The 20,162-nt window shown below is 63.7% G+C and overlaps 1 protein-coding gene across 1 annotated transcript in view; it reads left to right on the top strand.

Moving 5' to 3' along the window:
• VAC14 (VAC14 component of PIKFYVE complex) overlaps positions 1 to 18,631 on the top strand; it is a 50,266-nt gene extending 31,635 nt beyond the window's left edge. Inside the window, exons 14-19 of the mRNA XM_083851835.1 lie at positions 1,745 to 1,877; positions 13,372 to 13,546; positions 14,019 to 14,137; positions 15,264 to 15,343; positions 16,143 to 16,293; positions 17,853 to 18,631. Of these exons, the coding sequence (XP_083707961.1) occupies positions 1,745 to 1,877; positions 13,372 to 13,546; positions 14,019 to 14,137; positions 15,264 to 15,343; positions 16,143 to 16,293; positions 17,853 to 18,015 (821 nt within the window). The 3' untranslated portion in view covers positions 18,016 to 18,631. The remainder of the gene's footprint in view (positions 1 to 1,744; positions 1,878 to 13,371; positions 13,547 to 14,018; positions 14,138 to 15,263; positions 15,344 to 16,142; positions 16,294 to 17,852) is intronic.
• Positions 18,632 to 20,162: the final 1,531 nt, after the last annotated feature.

The following is a 20,162-nucleotide window of genomic DNA, read 5'->3' as shown; positions in this document are numbered from 1 at the left end:
CTTTTGCCCTTCTGCTCCCCTCGTGTCCCCGACTCTGAGGCTTCCCATGGGAAAGGACGAGCTGGGGGGCTGCCGCGGCGTTTCCGCAGCCCCACGCGTGGTGCGCTCGCAGCCGATCTGGCAGGTTGCGGATCTGCGACGCCTCGCTCCAAGGGAAGGGGGAGAGGTGCAAGCTCCAATTAATTAAGCCGCAGTTTTCTTAACACGTCTCCCTGCCCGTCTCTCGTGCCGCGCGGAGCTGCTCCTGCCACCTTGCTGAGCCAGACCCTGCTGTGCTGCGCCGTGAGCTGCGGGGCCGCCCGCTGAGCAAGGCTGCTCCGTCGCCGCGCTGCTCCGAAACGCAGGGCGAGCGGTGGTGAAACCTTCCCCGGGGATACCCACAGTTGCCTGGGGGCTGGCGAGAGGAAAGCCCCGGCCTGGGGGAGGAAGGAGGCCGTGCCAGCCATGTGTCCCCACTCGAATCTGGGCTCCTAAAACCACCATTAAGAGCTGGTAGGTGTGGAGGTGTGATGCACGTCCTGCCTGCCGTGAGCAGCTCTGGACTGGATGGCTTGGTGCTGCTGACAAAACAGAGCAAAAAAAATACCACTTCTTCAGCTTTGAAAGACAGTTTCTACCAGCTCTTCACCTCTCCTTCCCACCCTGCGCCCCAGAAAGAAAACCACTCGTGCTTTGGTCCCCTCGGACCTGCTGCTGGGGCAGGGCAGCGCTGGGAACATGCCGGGGCTGAGCCCCTCGGTACCTCCCCGTGTCCCTGCCATCGGGCAGGGGAAATCAGGCCAGGGGCTCTTCCATCAGCCCGGGCTTTGGCTGTTTGATTGTGTTTTTAATTGGCCACTCTGTGCTCTGCTGAGTCTTGACAGAAGCAGACAGCACACATAAATCAAACCCTGCACGTTTCCTTGCGATCTGGTGGGAGACTGAACGCTGAGCGTGCTGGGGACGCTGCGGGACCCACTCGCCCAGGCTCACCACGCTTCGACACGTCCCAGCCGCCCTGCACGGGGAGTTAGGGCAGATCCTCCCCCCCTGTTGCGAGCTTGCCTTTGAACACCCTCTCCAAACATTTGCTCTGAGCGCTGCCCTTCTGAATAAACCATCCCCGCTGAAGTTGCACGGTGGGAAAGGCAATCCGTACCTGCCCGCCCCCTGCGCTTCAAGCCCTGAAACAATAATTTTCTTCTAACTCCCTGTGCGTACCCTGAGCTAGGAAATGCCTTTTCTCACCCCTCCCTGCCACCTGCCTGGCCGTGAGCTGAGGCTGCGTGTGGTGCCCCGGCCGTGGGGTGCTGGCTGCCAGCTCTGCCCACCGCCGTGGGTGCTGCCCTGAAGCGCCTGCGCAGGCTGGTGGCACCTCAGGGTGCTTTGCCAGGGGGCCCAGCAGCACCTGCAGACGGATGGGCTATTTATGCATGGTCTTGGGCACCCCCTCTCCTCCCAGCTACTAAAATTGGTGGCTCTGGGTCGGTCTCCCCAAAAGACCATTTCATCCCCGTGCCCTCCTCCGATGGCTGGGAGCACCAGGAGGTGCTTTCCTCTGGGGTGGGGAGAGCTGGGGCAGGGCTGGTGCTGCTGGGCTGAGCAGGCACAGTTACACGAGGCTTGGAAATCTCATTTTGGTGCCCCTACCCTCCCCTGCCGAGTCCCGCGACTGTGTTTTGGATGTCTGCTCTCTGACTGAGACTGCTTTGGCCAAAATAACCCAGCTGCTCTAATTTCCTCTCCCCTTCGCCCGCCTCCCCAGGTACGAAAGGCTTGGAGTGCTCTCCCTCCACCCCCACCATGAACTCCTACTTCTACAAGTTCATGATCAACCTGCTCAAGCGGTTCAGCAGCGAACGGAAACTCCTGGAGACGCGAGGAGCCTTCATCATCAGGTCAGAGCCCTGCTGCCCCGCCGGCGCCTCGCGGGCAGGGCGGGCTGGGAGGAAGGGTTCGGCGCCGGGCTCCCTCGCATCGCCAGGAGCCGGAGCCCTTTTCGGCAGCCTCCCTGGCTAGCTGGCAGCCGCGGCTGGCGTTTCCAGGGCAAACCGACTCGCCTCTCGCGTGTCGAGGCACCGTATTTTTTGCTCCCAGCCCCCAAGGCGAAGTATCTCTGTATTACGCGGCATTGTCAGGTTCTTGTTGAGAAACGAGCAGGCCAGCTGGAGCACGAAGGCCGTGCTTGCTCGGGGTGCCAAGTCGAGCCAATTCTTCCACCTGGCTCGGCTCCGCGCGCTGCGGGTCAGTGTGGCTGCACCGGGCGCGCGATGCTCGCCCCGTAATGAGCCTGCTTTGCAGAAGACACATATTTTGACTGCAAGCGTTGGCAGGTTCTGCATCCACTTCAGAAGCTGCGATCAGGCAGCAGAGGCAGGAAAAACGAGCGCTGCAGCAGCTGGCAGTGCGGCGGTGTCTTTAATGCAATGAAATCTGGGGCAAGGGATGCAAATTCCTCGGCTCGCGCAGAAATAATGGGCTTAGCGGTCAAGGCAGGGCTGAAAAATCAGCGAGGAGGGGGCAGGACTCGGTGTTTTCCTCCCTGGTGTTTTCCTCCCTGGGTTTTCGTGGAGCTCTCCCAGTGCCCCGAGAGCACCAAGTGCCCTGCACCACGAGGCTGCAGAGCCAGGACTGGGGAGGTTTCTCCCCACCTGCCTTAAAGCCTGGCACCTTATCCGAAATACCCCTTGAAAAGCTGTTTCTCCCCCAAAAGTCCAGCTGAGCATATGTTTTTTTGCTTCTGACGGGAGTCTGGAAATGTTGCATTTAACCACACGGGGATCTAAGAATAGGGCAGGAAAATATCCCGCTCGTAGCAGTCCTCTTCTTGTCTGCGCTCTGCACCGCGCCTGCTGGGAGCGAGCAGGGCAGGGGAAGGGGCCCGATTGCTCATTAAACCAGCAGGGTAATTAGAGGGGCTCTGAGTAGCAACGGGGAGCCTGGGCAGGGTCACACTCAAATGCTCTCCCATCCGCAGCCACCTCCAATTTTTCCCTCCAGCTCCCCGACAGCCAGTGGGGCAGCTCCAGACCCTGCTTTTTGCTGTGACTCATGCCCCGGGCTTCAGATGTGCAAAAAATTCCAATCAGTGCAAAAAACAACCCAAAAAAACAACAGCAAAAGATCCTATCCTTTGTTATCCCTTGTCAAATGGCGTGGTGGCTCACGGGGGATAGATCCAAGGGGTATGGAGCCAGCGCAGCCGTTCTGGGCAGGGTGAGCCCTGGCCTCCAGCACTGGTGACTAACTCTGAAACCTACTGACGACAGCTTAAATGCCGGCGTTAACCACTTCTCCACTGCCTCCGGGATCGGCAAGATGGGAATGGGGCGGGAGAAGTTTCACGGGACCCTCTGGAAGAGCTTGATCTGCTGCCAGAGGGCCCCACCAAATGTGGGAGCCTCGTGGTGCTATTTTTAGGCGCTGCTCAAATGAAAGCCACATGCGTGTTCCCACGTTACACCCCTCCCCTGTCCACAAGCGGGTTCAGCTGTTTCGCACAGCGGGGAAGAAGCCAGCCCCATGTTTCCATGGGGGAAACGCCGGTGATATTTCATCCCCCGCTCCCCTCCGCCACCAGGGACGGCGACGTGCCTCCAGCAGCTCCCCGCGTCCTGGCTGGGGCAGCGGGGAAGAAAGGCGAACCTGTTACCTATAGGTAATGATTTCCAGCCGAAGGAGTAGTGCTCAGTGGGATGGGAAACGTGGGGCAGGGATTTAAAGCCCAGCGCAGCATTTCTCCCCGTCACCGTGCCGGTGCTGGCCAGGCTGGGCAAGCTCAAAGGTCCCCGAGGTCAGCCGGGTGGCTGCGGTAGGGCAGTTTGTTTCCTGACCCAGTACAGGCATGGGCACGTCCGGTTGCTGACTCCAGGGGTTCACAGCCTCTTCTCCGGCGAGTCCTCCCAGTCCTTTCCTTACCTTTCTCCATCGGCACTGGCACGGAGTCTGTCTGCGACGTGCCCCTGCTGGTGGCATCCAGCACGGCGCTGTGAGCTCGAGCCCTGGCACCGCACCTCGTCTGTGCCACCAGCGGCACCGGCACGGAGGGCGAGCACGTGGGTGCAGCAGAGCCCCAGGCAGGAGGAGGAGGGAAGGGAAACTCCAGGAAAGGGCTCTTCAGGGCTGCTTCGTGCCCGTTTGACTCTGGTGCCCTGTAAGTGCTCAGGAGCAGGCACAGCCCTGCTCAGCGGTGTGCCGAGGGAGCCGCCCTGGTACCCATCGCCCCGAGCACCGCAGAGCAGGTCGGGTTCATCTCTAGAGGCAAAAAGCCTTCCTGCCTCCACAACGGGCTGCAGAATTCCAAGTGCTGCCTCCTCCTTCCTATCCAGACACGTCTGCACCCAAAAGCAGATCCAAAGCGGTTGTTGGAGGCAGAAGCATCAGCCCCGTGCACTTCCCTTTGGCGTTACCTCCCGCCTTGGTGCCGAGAGCTCCCGGCTGGCTGGGGAGCAGATACCTGCCCTGGCTGGTACGTGGCAGCGAAGAAAAACTGGCCCTGCAGCACCCTGTTCTCCCCGACAAGGGAAAGCAAAGTGAGCTGAGCCTGTGAACCGAGACGGGGACCCGCGAGGGGCAGCGGAGGAAGAGCATCGACAGCAGCTCTGGTGCAGCATGGATGTGCAGTGCCCTCGGCACAGGGGGGAGCAGCACCCCAAGCTGCTTTCTGCTCTGTCTGGCTTTCCCAGGGCTGTGCTGTCCAGATGGGGACAGACAGAGTGGGATGGGGGCCCCGGGGCTCGCTGAGTTATGGATTTTCACCAGCACAGTGGGTTCAGAGAAGGGAGATGCTGGGGATCCCCTATGGAGCAGGGGATGCCGAAACCCTGGCCAGGGTTTCAAAGCCCTCCTCTTGTCCCTGTCCTGGCCACCCTCCTGCTCCTCTGTGGCCCCATTTGGGTGGCCAAAGGTTTTGATGCTTCCTGAGGAGCCCCCCTCGGTGTGCCCATGTTCTGGAGGCTGCCGGGACCGGACCATCCTCGTGCCCCCACCAAAAGCAGCTCGGCGAGGGGCGCGCGTCCTTCTCGTCCTTCTTCCTCTCCCCACCCTCCTGCCGCCGCCTGCGGAACAAAACCCGGGTTTGTTTTCACGTGAACCGTTTGGCTTGTGTTCAGCGAAGTGCAGGGGAGAAAAAAAAAAAAGAAAAAATGGAAGGGAAAAAAAAGAAACGCAGCCCCTTTGATAAGCTGTGATATGAACTCGGGTAAAATCCAAACAGCTGTGATGGCTACAAGGGGAGCTTCTGTGTCGGGAGGCAGCGAGCCTGCGAAAACACACGGCTGTGCCTGCCAGGATGCTCCCTGGCCGCCTGCCCTTTTGCTGTAATGAGCTGTGCACTTTCCCCCCCTCCCCGTTGCCTCGCGGAAAGGAATAACCGGAGAAAGCGTTTTAGTTTTGGTTTTTTTCCTCCTGTTTTCCAAACCGAGGGCGGCGCTCCCCAGCCCCGGGCTCAGAGAGCGGCCCCAGGACAGGGTGGGGGCAGAGCTCGGGGTCATCCTGCCCCACCGGGAAGGTCCCCAGGTACTGGTGGTTTGGGTCCAGCCCTTCAGCCCTGTATGTGGGTCAGCTTTCACCCCTTTACGTAAGGGCCATTAGCATGCCCGGAGCCTCGCTCGCTTCCCAGCCCGCCGGCGAGGGCCACAGGGAGCACTCGGCGCGTTGCGCTCCTGCCCTCAGCTCCGGCTTTCATCGCCCTGCGCCGGGAGCCCGCTTCTCACGCGGCCACCGGGGCGAAGCTGGAGCCTGGGGCCCTCTGGCCATCAGTGGGTGGCCCCATTTCATCCCTGCGTGCATGCAGCAGGGCAACAAATTCATTTCCTCCTGGTTTTCCTCCCATCCCTCCGCACTTCCCGTTAATCCCCGCCTGCTCCCCAAAACCTCCTCCCTGGGGCTCTGCCGGCAGCGATGGGAAACCTTTGCTCCGAAAACCCAAAGCAAAGAGCAGTATTCATTAAGTAGGATGCTGTGCTCAGCTCTCTGACAGCCTCCACATCCCCTCTGGGGCATGTGTTGGAGGCTGGGGGGCAAAAATGCCCTTCAGCAGGGCGAGAGCTTGGACCTGGGGCTCTCGGGTGCTGGAAGCCACCAACAGCAGGGCTTAGCTGGAGACTGCCCTGCCCGGGGGCTGCTTGTGCCTGCTGGGGTACAAGGGGCTGGGGTATCCTCCTGAGGACCAACTCCTCCTCCGGAGCGTCCCGGTGGGCTCGGGACAGGGGTTTTAACCACCCTAACCAGCAAACTGCCCTGGGACCCGCGTCTCTCAGAGCCGCTGCGAGGCCCTGGTGCGTTTTCCTGCAGAAAAATGGAAAACACGTGCGAGCGGCGGCGCTGGCGTGGGCTGGGACTCATTAAGGTCAGCGAGAGTGTGGGGGGGAGGAAGGGGAAGTGTGCACAGGGGGGAAGAAAATCCTCAGAAAGCGGCCGAGTTCCTTCCCAGGGCAGGTCCCGGGGGAGTTACGTGTTCTCCATCCCGGTGCTTTCCCCGGGATCCCAGCAGGGGCGAAGCACGAGGTCCGGAAAGGCGAGAGGAGGAGGGCTGGGCGAGCGAGGAGCTCGCAGCAGATGCAGGTTTCCCCAAAGCAGGATTTCCTCGAAGCAGGGCTTTGTTTGATTCCAAGCTGCCACGAGCAGCTCCCAGGTTTTCTGCCCCGTTTTCCTTGCCCGGTGGCTGCACCGGGAAGGGGGAGCCGCGCACACTGGAACTCACCGGCTGGGCTGCAGGAGGGTCTGCTTGTATTTCCTCCCCTTCCTTTGCTTTCCAGATGGGACACCTCGCTCTATTAGTCTTTACGGAGCAAAAGGCACGAGTGGCAGGCTGGGAGGAGTGGAGTAATGGCATTTTTCCCCTCTGTCCTACAGGGGATCCTGCCCAGGATTATCCCCAGGGCACGCTTGGTTAAAAACCCCGAGGCAGGGCTGTTTTGCATCCTGCTGCTCTCGTCAAGGTTTTCTGTTCCTGGCTGCTCGGGAGCATCCCGCAGCACATCGCTCTGTGCCGGCGGGGCCCGATGGCACGCACAAGGCACCCGAGCATCCGACTGCTCCCATCTCACACCTGCATCCGTCTGAGGCTCTGGGGGTTTGGAGGAGAGAGGGCAAAGTGCCTGGAGCAGGAAGGGCCACATCCTGCCCTCGGAGCCAGCCGGGTTATCCCCCGGGCACTGGTGTGGATGCTGCAGAGACGGGGAGCACCCAGCTGCCACCAGCACCCATCCAGCCGCGTGGGAGGCAGCGGTGAGGTTGCTCTAACACCTGGCGTAAACGTGGATCGAGTTCTTGCAGCTCCTGCCTTGAACCCAGCGAGCAGGGGGAGTTACTTGCAGATACCTCGTTCTGGGGATGGTGGTGGCTCCCCCGGAGCCACGAGCTTCCTGAGTAAAGGGATGGGCCAAGAGGAAATGCTTCCCCCTCTTCTGGCTGTGGGAGTGACTGTGAGAACCCAACGAACCGTGCAGGGCGCGGGGAAATTCCCGTGGTGTCGGAGCAGGCAGCGAAAGGAGGATTCAGACAGTTCCCAGCCTGCCCCGTCGGAGGGAGAGAGCACGTCTCGGGCGTGGGGCTGGCGGTTCCCCCGCGAGGAATCCCTGCTCCCAGCACCCGTCGTGCCTGCAGAAAGCATCGGGGAGGCTGGGGAGGAGCAAGGCGGCAGCCAGGCAGCTTGCACGCGCGAGGAGCTTTTAGCCGAGCCCTCTTGCAGCCAAGCAGGAGGGGGAAAGGTTGCAAATTGCATCCAAGCCTCCCGGTCCCTGCGGTTTTGCTGCTATTTTCTGCTCTCTTGCAGCTCGCGTGAGTGCTCTGGAGGTCAGCGGGGCCAGCAGGCAGGCGATGACTCTGCACAAGGGCTGGGTGCTGGTTACAGCGCAGGAGCGGCGGTGTCCGCCCCCGGGAGGGAGCTGCCACATCAGGGCTGATGCTTTGGGGCAGGACGGGTCCGGGTCCGGGCTGCTCAAACCCTCCTGACGCTCAGCCAGAGCAGGGGAGAAGTCAGCAGAGTCCGGAGTTTGGGTACGAGGCGAGGGAGCTGAGGGCTTGCACCTGGGGCATGGATGAAGATCGCTCTGCCTCCTCCTCCCCCAGGGACTGAGCTCTCTAAAACATCCCCCTTTCCCCCAGGGGGACACAGCCCCATCGGCCGTGTTGCCTCTAGGCCAGCAGTGTGCTGCTCGGTCACCTTTCCACGAAAGGAGCAGGAGCACTTTTATTCCTTCCAGCAGCGCTGGGGAGGCTCCCGCCCCTGTAAGCCCTGCACGCCCCAAACCGGATCAGCCTCTCCCGGCTCCTCTTGCCGCGGCTCCGCACCCGCTCCTTTAACCTATTTTATTGGCAGCAGAAAGAAATTATAGGGGTAGAAATAAGGCGCCTGTCAGTTTTCCTGAAAATTAGGCCACAGCTGTCAGCCTGGAAGGGAAGATGCGTCTCAGAGGAAGGATCTTCGGAGCGCTGCTGTTGCGTTACGCAGCTCGCCAGCCCCTGCGCTTCCTCCCCTTGGAAACCTTTGGGGTTTTCTTTTTCTCTCCATCCTTTGGAGGACACGAAATCCTGAAAGCGTCGCCGCCTGGTGAGAGCGGGGCTGGCGTGCATGCCCCCGGGCTGGGGCAGGTGCGGGGCCGTGCGTCACTCCTCCTGGCCCGGGAGGTGGCTGGCAGCCAGGTTTCTGCTCCCGCGGGCACGTCTGGACAGAGCCAGAGTTTCGGCCCTGCCGGGCACAAGCTGCGGCGCTTCTGCAGCTCCTCCTCGCCCGGGGCTCGAGGTGCCATGAGCCCGGGGCCGCCCGGCTCGCTGTGGCACAGCACAGTGCTCGCCACCATCATCTCAATGGCTCCAGTGGCATCGAGGCTTGGAAGCCGCTCTTCCTGTGCCTGCTGGTTGGGCAACGCGTTGGGCACCTCTGGGTTCAGCCTTCCCCGTCACTCAGCGCTCACCATTTTCCTGCAAATGCGAGGTTTGAAGTCCTGTAGCTGGATCTCACCCCCGGATTTGCTGCCGAGAACTCATCAGGTTCACAAGCCAGAGAAGAGGAGCCTTGGGCATCATGGGGTTTTGCCCTCCTGGAGTGCTCGGGACAGGGGAGCTGATGGTTTCTGGCTGAGCCTTGTGAGCTTTGCAGGTGCCGGGTGGCTGCATGCTCACAGCCGGGGTCACTTCGTCCATGGGGCACTGCCAGGGTCCCTCGAGTGTGGACCCCTGGGCACTTGGGCAGCTGCTGCTCCGCGTGCGCCTCGGGGGCTTCTCCTTGGAGGGGCTGCCACGTTCACCCCCGTTACACCTGAGAGGACCGCTGACTGTCCTAACATAGCTCCCGTTAGTGCCTGGCCCATCCCAGAGGACGTGAGCAGTTGATTATCCTCTGTGCCCCCACTGCCGAGGCAGCAGCAGCCCTTCCTTCTGCTCGCTGCAGCTGCTCTGCCCCTCTCAGAGCTGTGGCTGTGTCTGATTTCACCTGGAGGTGTGCTCTGCAGGCTGAAGGTGACCTCTCCAAAGGGCACTGGCGTGTCGGACAACGTCGAGGTGTGTTTTGGGCTTCCCTGTGCCAAAATCCTTCTGTAAGGGCCTTCAGGCTGATGCTTGCCTTCGCCTCGGTTGGGACCTGGCATTCCCTGCCTCTTCCAGGCCAAAAGCCCATGGGGGCTTCCCAGGCGGCCCGCCATCCCGGAGCAGCACCACGAGGCTCCGCAGGACCTCGGAGCCGTTCCATTTCCCGATGCTCCGATCGCACCCAGCGTGTGGGGAGCCCGGGCTCAGCCCGCGTGTCCCGGGGGATCGGGACTGGCACGGTCACCCGCGGGGACCCGTCGCCGTTCGGCCGGGGAGGAGAGGGCTCGGCGCCGTGCCGGCACCGCGGCGGGCTTGGCGGTTGTTTCCCTGCCGAGCAGCCGGCCGTGGGAGGGATTCTTGTTTGCAGTGAAACACGCTGCGCATCTCCCTTGTGAGCAGAAGCAGCTCGGGGGCTGTCCCTGGCTGCTCGAGCAGAGCCCGGGCGTCTTTTCCCTGGCTGCAAGAGAGGGCTGGGCCAAATTCGCCAGGGGGCCTCGATAATAACCATCAGGAGGAGCTGGGGCTGGATTTTCTCCTTTGGTGGAGATGGCACCGTGGGAGGAGCGGACCTCATGCGGTCCCCAGGGCAATGGGACATCCCCGCTGGGGCTCTGCAGCGCATCCCGGCCCTGGCAGGGCAGGCGGTGGGGCAGGAGCCTGGAAAAGAAGTTAAAGCTTTACCGACAGAGGTCCCCCCAAAATTCCCCCCCCCCCAAATTTCTCCGGCTGGAAGTCGGTGCCCAGCAAGGAGGAGGTGGAGGCAGGGGACCCCCAGACCTGCCCGCACACGGAGCCCCACTGCCCTCAAACTTCTGGGGTGCTTCTGTCTGTTTTCTTGATTTCCTTCCCCGCCCTCGCGGCGACGGAGGGGGAATGGCAGCCTCGCGGCTTCCCCGCTGTCTCCTCCCTCTCCCTTCCCCATCCTAATTTTATCTGCACCCCAAAGGCTGCTTCCTCTGCGAATTCCTAAAGGGTCCCAGCTGCCGGGGACGCTGCTTCTCCCTGGGGGAGGACGGGGCTGAGCCGCGCTCTGTGCCGGGCTGCTGCAGGCGGCCGCGGGGAGGAAGGGCGGCGAGAAGCCTCGGGAGGAGCAGGGAGGGGAGAGGAAGAGGAGGGTGGAGAGGAAGCACCGAGGGGCACTGCCCTCCTCGCAACTTTGTACCAGCAGGGATGGAGGTGATGGGCTGGTCCCCAAAAGCCAAAGGGCTCCCGGTGACCTTGGCACCCTGCTGGGGGTGGAAAGTTGTGGGAATCGGAGCAGAAGGTTTACGGGGTCACCCGTGCCGGTGTGGGGCCGGGACGTGGGATTCCTAAGAGGAAGGTGCTGAGCCGTGGGTGCCACCCGGGGCTTCCTCGCCCTGCAGTGGGGACAGGCGAGGGGCTTGAGCCCCCCTGGGTATCGTGTATAGGGGCCGTGGGTATCGGGGCCGTGGGTATTTGGGAACGGCTCCTGCTGCCATGGGTGGGCTGAGCTGGGCACGGACCTCGTCTCCCATCTCTCCGGCCACTGCCCGGTCCCACCCCCGGCATCCCGGCTGCCTGGTGGAAGCCACCTGTCCCAGGGGAGCGGCTCCGCGGGGGCTCTCCCGTGTCACCCGCACGCCCCCGGTGCTGGCAGTCGGCCTCAGCTGTCACGGCAGCTGCGGGGCCGGCCACTTGTCCCCCCACCACCACCCGGTGCTGCCGGCAACGTCCCCAACCCCTGGCGGACAGTTTGGGGCAGGGGGCGAGGAGCCGCCGGCACACCGCAGTCCCCCCAGGCATCCCACTCTGCGCACCCGGGCAGCTCCGTCCGGGGAGGGGACCCCATGGATTTTGTTGGGTTTGCTCTGCCAAAGCCACCTCTGGTGGCCTTGGGGTCCCTGGAGAGCTGCTGCCCCCCGGCACAGTGGCTCTGCACATCCACAGCTCTCCGTGTGCAGGGGATGGTGGCACGGCGTGGCAGAGGGGGACATCCACGTTCAGCTGCCCCATCGGTGCCGGGCGAGCAGGGGCGGGTACCTGGTCTGGGCCAGGCTCTTTCCTCCTACAAAGCTCTTTTCCTCCTCCAGGGGTTTCAGCCCTTCTTCCCATAAAGGGTCCCAGCTGCACCCCACAGATGGGCACCCCGAACTTTCCGCTCCTATCTCCCGGTGAAATCCTGCCCATGCAGGGTGAGGGGCACGCGCCGTGCCCCGCTGCTCCTTTCACGCCGACCTGTTTCCAATTTCCCAGTGCCACCGAAAGGAGCGGGGGAAGAAAGAAAAAAAAAGAAAAAGAAACAGAAAAAGAAAAAAGAAATCCCAACCCAACCCAGCCCTTCCTTGCTAATCAAAACCAGGCCTGAAATTAGAAAGCTCTCCGCGCTGGGCGCTGGCTGGGAGCGCGGCGGCAGCCAGAGAGATGTCGGGGCAGCTATTTATGGAAAGCCATGCCTGATTTCGGACGGGACGGGGGCGGCGGGGGCTGGCCCCGGCGGGTTTGCCTCAATCCGCCCCCTCTGCAGCCCGTGGGCGGGCGAGGGCAGCTGCGGAGGTCCCTGAATCGCCTCCCCCAAGCCATGTCCCCAGGGCTTTGCTCTCCCCGGGGCGCGTTTTGGCACAGCGCCGATGCTCCGAGCCTGGGAGCCGGGACAGAGCCCGGGGGGCAGCGGTGGCGATGACACCAGTTGTCACTGGGGCAGGAACCGGTGTCACCATGGGGCACGAGCTTGGATGCGCCCCGTTCGGGAGCCTTTGATCACAGACCACTCCTTTAGGGTGGCCTCGGGAAGGGAAATCTGGGTTAAAACAGCCAGGAAAGGGGTTCTCCCTGGGCACACTCATCCCGCTCAGGCACGTGGGAAGCGTCTCTGGAAGAGGCTGTGCACAGAGAGGGCACCCAGAGCACCTCAGGCCGTGGCTGCCCCCTTATTCCCCACCAGGGAGGCTCTGGAAGCCCCCACTTGCTGCCAGGAGGACACCGGGAGCACGTCCCCACCTCCTCGGGGTGCTCCCCTTCCCCTCTTCCCCAACCCTTCCCTCTCCCTCCTCCAGCGATCCCGTGCCTGAGGGGCAGCGGTTACGTAAGAAGAAGGGGATAAATGGATAAATGAGCTGATTTGGCACTGCCCGTGCCGCTCCGATGTGGTCCGGGCCGAGGGCCGGGTTGGGTTACGTAAAGCCCTCACAGAGCACTGCTTTGTCCGGGTGCGCGGGGCTCCGAGCTGCTCCGCCGAGCCGTGAGGAAGACAGCTTTCTTCCTCCACGCCCCTCTTTGGGGCCAGAAATCCCATTTTCCACCCCCCCAGGCCAGCTTTATCAGCCTCTTCAGAAGCATCCGCAGGGGCTCTTTGTGTCCCGGCTCCCCGGGGCGCCACGAGCCGGTGGCCTCTGCCCGCGGGGGCTGCAGGGAGGCTGGAGCCACGAGTTGGCTGCAGGTGCCATCGCCCCCTGCCCTGCTCCCCCACATCGGGGATGGCGGTGCCACCACCCCGTCCCACAGGACACCGAGAGGCGCAGGGCACCCAGAGCAGCAGGCAGGGGGCCAGGGGTCCTCAGCCTGGGGGCGCGAGAGCTCGGAGCAAAACCAGGAAAGCCCAAAATCCAAACAAAGGCGGGAGAAAATCTGGTTTTGGGTTTCGGCTCTGAGATGTTTGACACCAGGATGCCTGGGTTCGCTAAGCAGAACATTCCTGCCCCAGGAGACATCAGCAGAAAACCCTTCAGCCTGAAAAAGGCTGCTTGGACCAGCAGCGGGTGGTCCCGTGGCAGCTCCTGGTGTCCCCGTTTGCCACCCGTGGAGCTCCGTGCAGGAAGGGTGCGGTGCGTGGGCTCGGGTCGGGGTCCCGCGCTCATTAACCATCCCTCCCCTGTTGGTTTTTGTTTCCTGCGCGGCGCACAGGCAGCTTTGTCTACTTCTGAACGCAGAAAACATCTTCCACTCCATGGCAGACATCCTCCTTCGGGAAGAGGACCTCAAGTTCGCCTCGACCATGGTGCACACCCTGAACACCATCCTGCTCACCTCCTCTGAGCTCTTCCAGCTGAGAAACCAACTGAAGGACCTGAGGACGCCGGTACGGGCGCGTGGTTCCATTTCACAGACGGGCAAACTGAGGCAGGGGGCGACTGCTTAGAAGCAGAGCACAGGTCATGCATCCCGTGGGCAGCGTGCAGTGAGCGCTGGCAGTCTGGGGACCTCCAGGACGCCCCTCGGCACGGGAAGGGGCCCCCGACCCCCCATGTAAGCCGATCGCAAGCCCTGCATGCCCTCCTCGGGCCCCCCGAGCCCCGCGGCAGCTGCCACCTCCCTCCTGCGCTCCCCAGGAGACAGGTGACGGGGGCGAGCACCCCGCGGGGCCCCGCTGGTCCCGCAGCTGTTCCTGCAGCAAAGCCGCTCCCGGAGCAGCTGCCAGCGGCGGCGGTGGCCGCAGGGGGCACCCCGAAGCCCAGGGCAGCGTCAGCACCGGGCGGGCTGGGGGGCGGAGAGGTGTCCCCCCGTGTTTTGGTGGCCCCCTCGCCTAACCCCCCCGCTTCCTCTTTCCCCAGGAGAGCCGCAACCTGTTCTGCTGCCTGTACCGGTCCTGGTGTCACAACCCAGTGACAACCGTGTCCCTCTGCTTCCTCACCCAGAACTACAAGCACGCCTACGACCTCATCCAGAAGTTGTATCCTTGGGGGGGCTCTGCCGGGGCGCAGACGGGAGGGGGCAGTGCTTGCGGGGTGCCTCCCAGCCCCTCTCCCCTTTTTTTTTGGTGGTGTAAAAGAGGACGGCGCGATGGCTGAGCACTGACCTTCAGCCGCCCAGGAGGGGAAGCTCCTTCCTCCCGGGAGGATGAAGGCTTTGGCCTCCCGGACCCGTGTCCAGCGACACGAGCATGATTTCTTTCCTTCTCCTTTTCCACCCCCAAATGTTACCTCAAAAACCCCGTCCTCTGTCTGTCCGAGGCAGACTCCGGGTAGAGCCAAGCGCGGCGCACCCCGGGGAGGCAGCGATGCCCCCGGGCAGCCTCAGCTCCGCCAAGGCCGTGCTCCCACCTCTGCCTGGCGCAGGGCGAGGACACGCCGATGCCCTGCCCTTGTCATGGCCACTCCAAGGCATGGAGCCGCAGCTCGGCTCGGTGCAAGCGTGCCGCAGGAGGGAGCGGCGCGGCCCAAGCCGCCTCCTTCCCCCAGATCCTGGCTCCTTCCCTCCTGGCTGGCTGCAGCCTCCAGCACCTGGCCTGTGGAGCCAAGGTTTTGGTGCTCGGGGCCTGGGACGTGTCCCAGCAGAGCCAGCACCTGGCGCTGTGCGGGCCTTGTGGCACCACGGTGAGCTCACCCTCTGCCCGGAGCACAAGGGTTATTTCCCTGTGCCGGCACAACCCGGGACTCCCCAGGTGTATTTCCCTGTAGAGGAGCTTGCTATCGCTCTCGGTTACTCTTTCCAGCGTGTGCTGGTGTTTCTCCCAGGGCACCGGGGTGCTCTTGTGCCATCCCTGTGGCCACGCTGCCTCCCCTGCCCCCTGGCCTGTCCCCTGCCTGCCCGGGGGAGGAGGACACGGCACGGGTCGTGCCGAGCAGCTGCATCTCGGCATCACCCAGCTTGGGGCAGACCTCAAATCTCCACGTGCAGCCACCCCAGTCCCACCCCGAGCCATGTCCTGTGGCACCACGTGGCTCTCAAACACGTCCAGTGGTTGGGATCCACCACTGAACTCGCAGAAGGGCCACAAGCCACAAATATTTGGGGTCCCCCCCTGCTGCCACCAGGCCCTCTCCTTCCCAAGGTGCATCCTTAACAGCCGTGCCCAGCGGGGACCTGGAGGTCACCGTGGACTTCCTCACCGAGGTGGACAAGCTGGTGCAGCTCATCGAGTGCCCCATATTCACCTGTAAGGCTCGGCCCTGTCTTTTTGAGTTTGCTGAGGGGGTGGGAAGCAGGGGGGCTCGCTCCAGCAGCCCGGGCACGTCCCCTCCCCGCTCCTTCGTGGCTGCGCGAATAAATAGAGCAGAAGTTATCGGACCTGGTGCTGCCAGCCCGCCGCTCGCGCTGCCCTCCGGGGAGGCAGCCAGCCCCCGTATGTGGGTTAACGGAGCGGGCGGCCGTGGCACACAACAAAGGCCTGGGGGAGGAAGGAAGGATGGGAGGGGGACTTCGGCCACGCGCAGCCCCGTGCCCGGGGGGATCAGCCCTACAAAATGGGCTGCTCCTGTCCCTGCGGGGGTCAGCGGGCAAAGCCTGACCCCCTGCCCCTGCTGTGCCCCACCGCTGGGTGCTGCATCCATGGGGTGTTCTCCCGACGAGGTTTTCTCCCACTGGAGTTTTTTCCCCCCGGGATTTTCTCCCCCCGGGGTTTTCTCCCACCAGCGACTGCATTTGGCTGCCCCTGGGCTGCTTCTCCCCTGGGGCCACGAGGAGCAGCTGGGCATTAGGAAAACTCCCAGTAAGGGCTCTGGGATGGGACCAGGGCTGAGGAATATTTGGGGGCAGAGGTTCAGAGCAGGCAGGGGGGCTCCTTGGGCTCAAACGAGCCCGGCTGGAGGCTGCTGACACGTGTGGGACACGCGGGGAAGGGCTGCAGGCACGGTGCGATGCCAGGAGCTTCCTACTGGGCCGGGAGGAACCTGGGGTGTCGGGGCTGGAAGCGAAGCGCCTTCCCCCGCCTCCATCCTCTTCCTCTCCGCTTGCAGATCTCCGCCTGCAGCTGCTGGACGTGAAGAACAACCCCTACTTGATCAAGGCGCTGTACGGCCTGCTGATGCTGCTGCCCCAGAGCAGCGCCTTCCAGCTCCTCTCCCACCGGCTGCAGTGCGTGCCCAACCCCGAGCTCATGCAGAGCGCGTAGGTGCTGCGGGGACAGGGATGGGATGGGGTGGGGACAGGATGGGGACAGAACGGGGACGGGGATGGGATTGGGATGGGGATGGGGATGGGATGAGGATGGGGATGGGGACAGGGACAGGACGGGGACAGGATGGGGATGGGGTCAGGGATGGGGACAGGGACAGGACGGGGAGAGGGACGGGGATGGGATTGGGATGGGGATGGAATGGGGAGGATGGGGACAGGGATGGGGACGGGATGGGGATGGGGAAGGGGATGGACATGGACGCCCCGTGCCAGGACCGCGCTCTGCCTCTGCGCTGCGGCTCCTCAGTGGCCGCGGCTGCTCCTTGCCCCGTGGCCGGGAGCTCTGGCTCGGGGTTTTTTTGTCTATATTTGGTAACCCTGGGAGGGCTGCGCCTCATCCGCAGGCATTTGGCATCCGGGATGGAAAATTTCACTTGTGGGGTCGCTATGGAAACGAGCAGAGCCATGGAGGAGGTTTTGACGGAGAGGGAAGGCAGCTCCCGGCGGCGGCTGGGAAAGCGTCCCCACCACGGCCATGCCGCCGTCCATCCGTCTGTCCGTCCGGGCACCCAAAAGGACGGTGACACCACGCCGGCGGGGGTGGCCGTCCTCACCGGGGGCCTTTTGGCAGCCACTTTTGTGGCCCCTCCGCGGTGACGGCGCTGGGAACAGCCCCGAGCCCTCCCCGGGGGGCTGCAGCCTCCCGCCCGGCTCCTTTTGCCATGGCCGGACGCTGCTGGGGGGATTTTACTCGTCAAGCCCCGGCTAACGAGCGGGGACGGCCGCTCGCCGGCGATGGCGCACGATGAAAGCTCTGCCTTCCTTTGCAAAGCCCCGGAAAAAAAAAAAAAAAGAGAAGCGCTCCCAAGATGCGCCGTTTTCTGAAGCAGACCCCCACCAGCTCCACTCCTTCACTTTTAACTCGTCCCCTGGGCTGGCTTTTATCCGCCGTGCGCCGCTGAGCTGGAGCGGGAGCCCGCAGCCCCGATTTTAATTGGAGGGGCAGGGAAGGGGGGCACGTGTGCCCGTCCCCCCCCCCCTTTTTTTTTCCCTCTCTCTCTTCCCTCGGCCGTGGCAGCCAGGTTTTCGGAGCGATCGGAGCTGTCAGACAGCCTGAGCATCTGATTAACGCTGACCTACATTCCTTCAAACACCGGAGGCTGCTTTCATAACCGCGAGCCCGGGCTGCCCCCTCCCCGGGGAAGCCGTGCCACGATGGGGAGGCGGCGGCGTGCCGGGCACGAGGGGTCCTCGTCCCACCCCGCGGCTGTCCCCGCACACAGATATTTATTTGGGGTTTTGTAAAGCCAGGCAGGGAAACTGAGGCACTGCCCCAGCGAGGCCGGGACCTCCACCTTGGGCACCGAACGTGCCTGGTGGCCTCCCTCCTGTCCCGGCCTCTCCTGGCCTCCATCTCCTGCCTCTGCAGGAGGGCGCCAGGACTCTGCAGGGCTCAGCAAGGAGCCAGCCCCTCGGCTCAGCACCAGCATCATGCACCGGGGCACGCGGTGCGGCGTGCTCTGCCCTCACGCTCGCCTTCCTCCCCTCAGGGACGGCACCAGGGCGAGCGCGGGCTCCAAGAGGTCGGCGGCCTCCAACATCGACTACACGGAGCTGCTGCAGCACTTCGACAAGGTGCAGCACAAGCACCTGGAGGCGCGGCACCAGCGAGCCGGGCGGGCAGAGCAGCTGGAGCGGCGCGGCGTCCTCTGAGCAGCCCCGCGCGGCCGCCCGTGGGCACGGTTGCAGCGCTTGGGGCAGGGACCAGGGCACGGGGACGCGGACCAGGGCACGGGGACAGCGGGTCCCGAGCACCTGGTGGTTTTAAGGGCAGAGGGAGATGGGCGAGCGCTCGGCACGGGGCTGGTTTTTCCCCCTCCGTGCTGCCTTACGCACGGTGGGACCCCCAGGCTGTGCCCGGCGTCGCCGGGAGGAGGAGAGGCCGCGGGGAAGGCGCTGACTTCTCCTGCAGCAGGGCGAGCAAACTCCCCTCCGCTTCGCTAATGCCTTCCCCGTGACCGTCAGCTGAGAGCACGGCCTCCTGCCAGAGGGACCGGAGGAGAGGAAACGCACGGGGCAGGGAAGAAGGGAGCAAACGGGGTACTCCACGCCAGGAAAACGAGCACAGGCACCCGTGCTCCCACCCACAGGCTGCCACGGCCCCAGGACCCCCGCACCCCCCGAGCCCCGGGCACAGCCGGCAGCACAGCCTTAACCCCGCACCGGGTGCGGGTGCGGTGGAGGAGCCCCCCCTCGCTCCGCGCCCCCTGCACCCCGTCCTCCTTCCTATCGCGAGCTCCCCGCGACAAAATAAAGAGAGCAATGCAGAGCAGCCCCGCCGTCCTGCCCTTCCTGCGTGGCTGGCACGGCCGCTGCGGCGTGCCTGCTGCTGGGGGCTCCCCATCAGGATATGGGGGTCTCTATCCATATCTGAGGCTCTCCATCCCCATATGGGGTTGTCCATCCACATATGGGGCTCCCCATCTGCATCTGGGGCTCCCCATCCACATGTGAGTCTCTCCATCCACATACGGGGTTCTGCATCGACATGGGGCTCCCCATCTGCATCCAGGGTTCACCATCCACGTGTGGATCTCTCCATTCACATCCAGGTTTCCCCATCCATATCTGGGGTTCTCCATCTGCATATGGGGTTTCCCATCCACATATGGGGTTCCCCGTCCTCATACGGGGACTCTGCATCCACATCCAGCTTTCCCCATCCACATCTGGGGCTCTGCATCCAGGGGTCCCCATCCAGATCTGGGGTTTCCCATCTGCAACCGGTGTTTCCCATCCACATCCAGGGCTCTCTATCTGCATATGGGGTTCTCCATCCGCATATGGGGTTCTCCATCCACATCTGGTGCTCCCCATCCAGATCTGGGGTTTCCCATACGGATCTGAGGCTCCCTGTCCACATCTGGGGCTCCCCATTTGCATCCAAGACTCCCCATACACATCCATCCCAAAGAGGAGCCCCAAAACTCCCAACCCTGGCTCTTGCTAGCCCAGGAGGCCCTGCTCCGGCCCTGCCACCTTGCCCCAGCCCTGCCACGCTGGCCCCGGGGCTGCTCCCCTGCCTGGCAGGCGCACCGGGGCTTTTCCTCCTGCTCCTCTCCCCGAGAGGGGAAAAAGCAGCCGAAATTCTTCCAGGCCGTGGTCATGAAACCGCAGCGCGGTGACAGGCATTTTCCTGGCCCCGAGCAGCCGCTTCGCCCTGGCCAGCAGCGCCGAGGGGCCGCCGCGCACGGGGGGGGGCTGCATTTTGGGGAGCGCGGCTGCACCCCCAGCCCCATCCCGGTGCGTTTCGGGCCCTCACCTGATCCCGGGGAGGGGGCCGGAGGAATGCGGAGGGCTTTTATGGCCCCCGGCCTGTTTACAGCAGAGCTGGGCTCTGGCAGCGGGTTCCCCCGGCAGCCCCGCACCGAGGCTGCTTTGGACGGGATCAAGACATTCCTGGCATTCCCGGGAAAGGGCTTCCCAAACCCGGTCGTGGCGGGTTAATTTTAACAGCCAGCCCTCCAGGACGGGCCAGCCGTGCCTCCCCGAGCCCCCCGGCCACCTCTTGGCGCACGGAGGGGACATTGGGGTCCCTGCTGCGTGTCCCCCACTGCTGATGGCCCCAGCAGGGTCAGGGTTTGGGGAGAAATCCCGGCTGGAGCACGGGGCTGTGGTCCGGTCCTTATGGGTGGCTCTTGGCCAGTGGTGGCCCGAGCAGCATGGTGACACCGGGACACGGCCACGGGGACACGGCCACCAGGATATTGGGGCTGTTTTCATGGCTGGATAGGGGATATAGGGGCAGCAGCCCCCTCCATGCCCTGGCGGTGGTCCCAAGCCGGGCTCAGCACCCCCAG

The sequence above is a fragment of the Anser anser genome (genome assembly GCF_964211835.1).
Source record: "Anser anser genome assembly, chromosome: 11".
Lineage (NCBI taxonomy): Eukaryota > Metazoa > Chordata > Aves > Anseriformes > Anatidae > Anser > Anser anser.
This window is presented reverse-complemented; position numbering and strand designations above follow the sequence as displayed.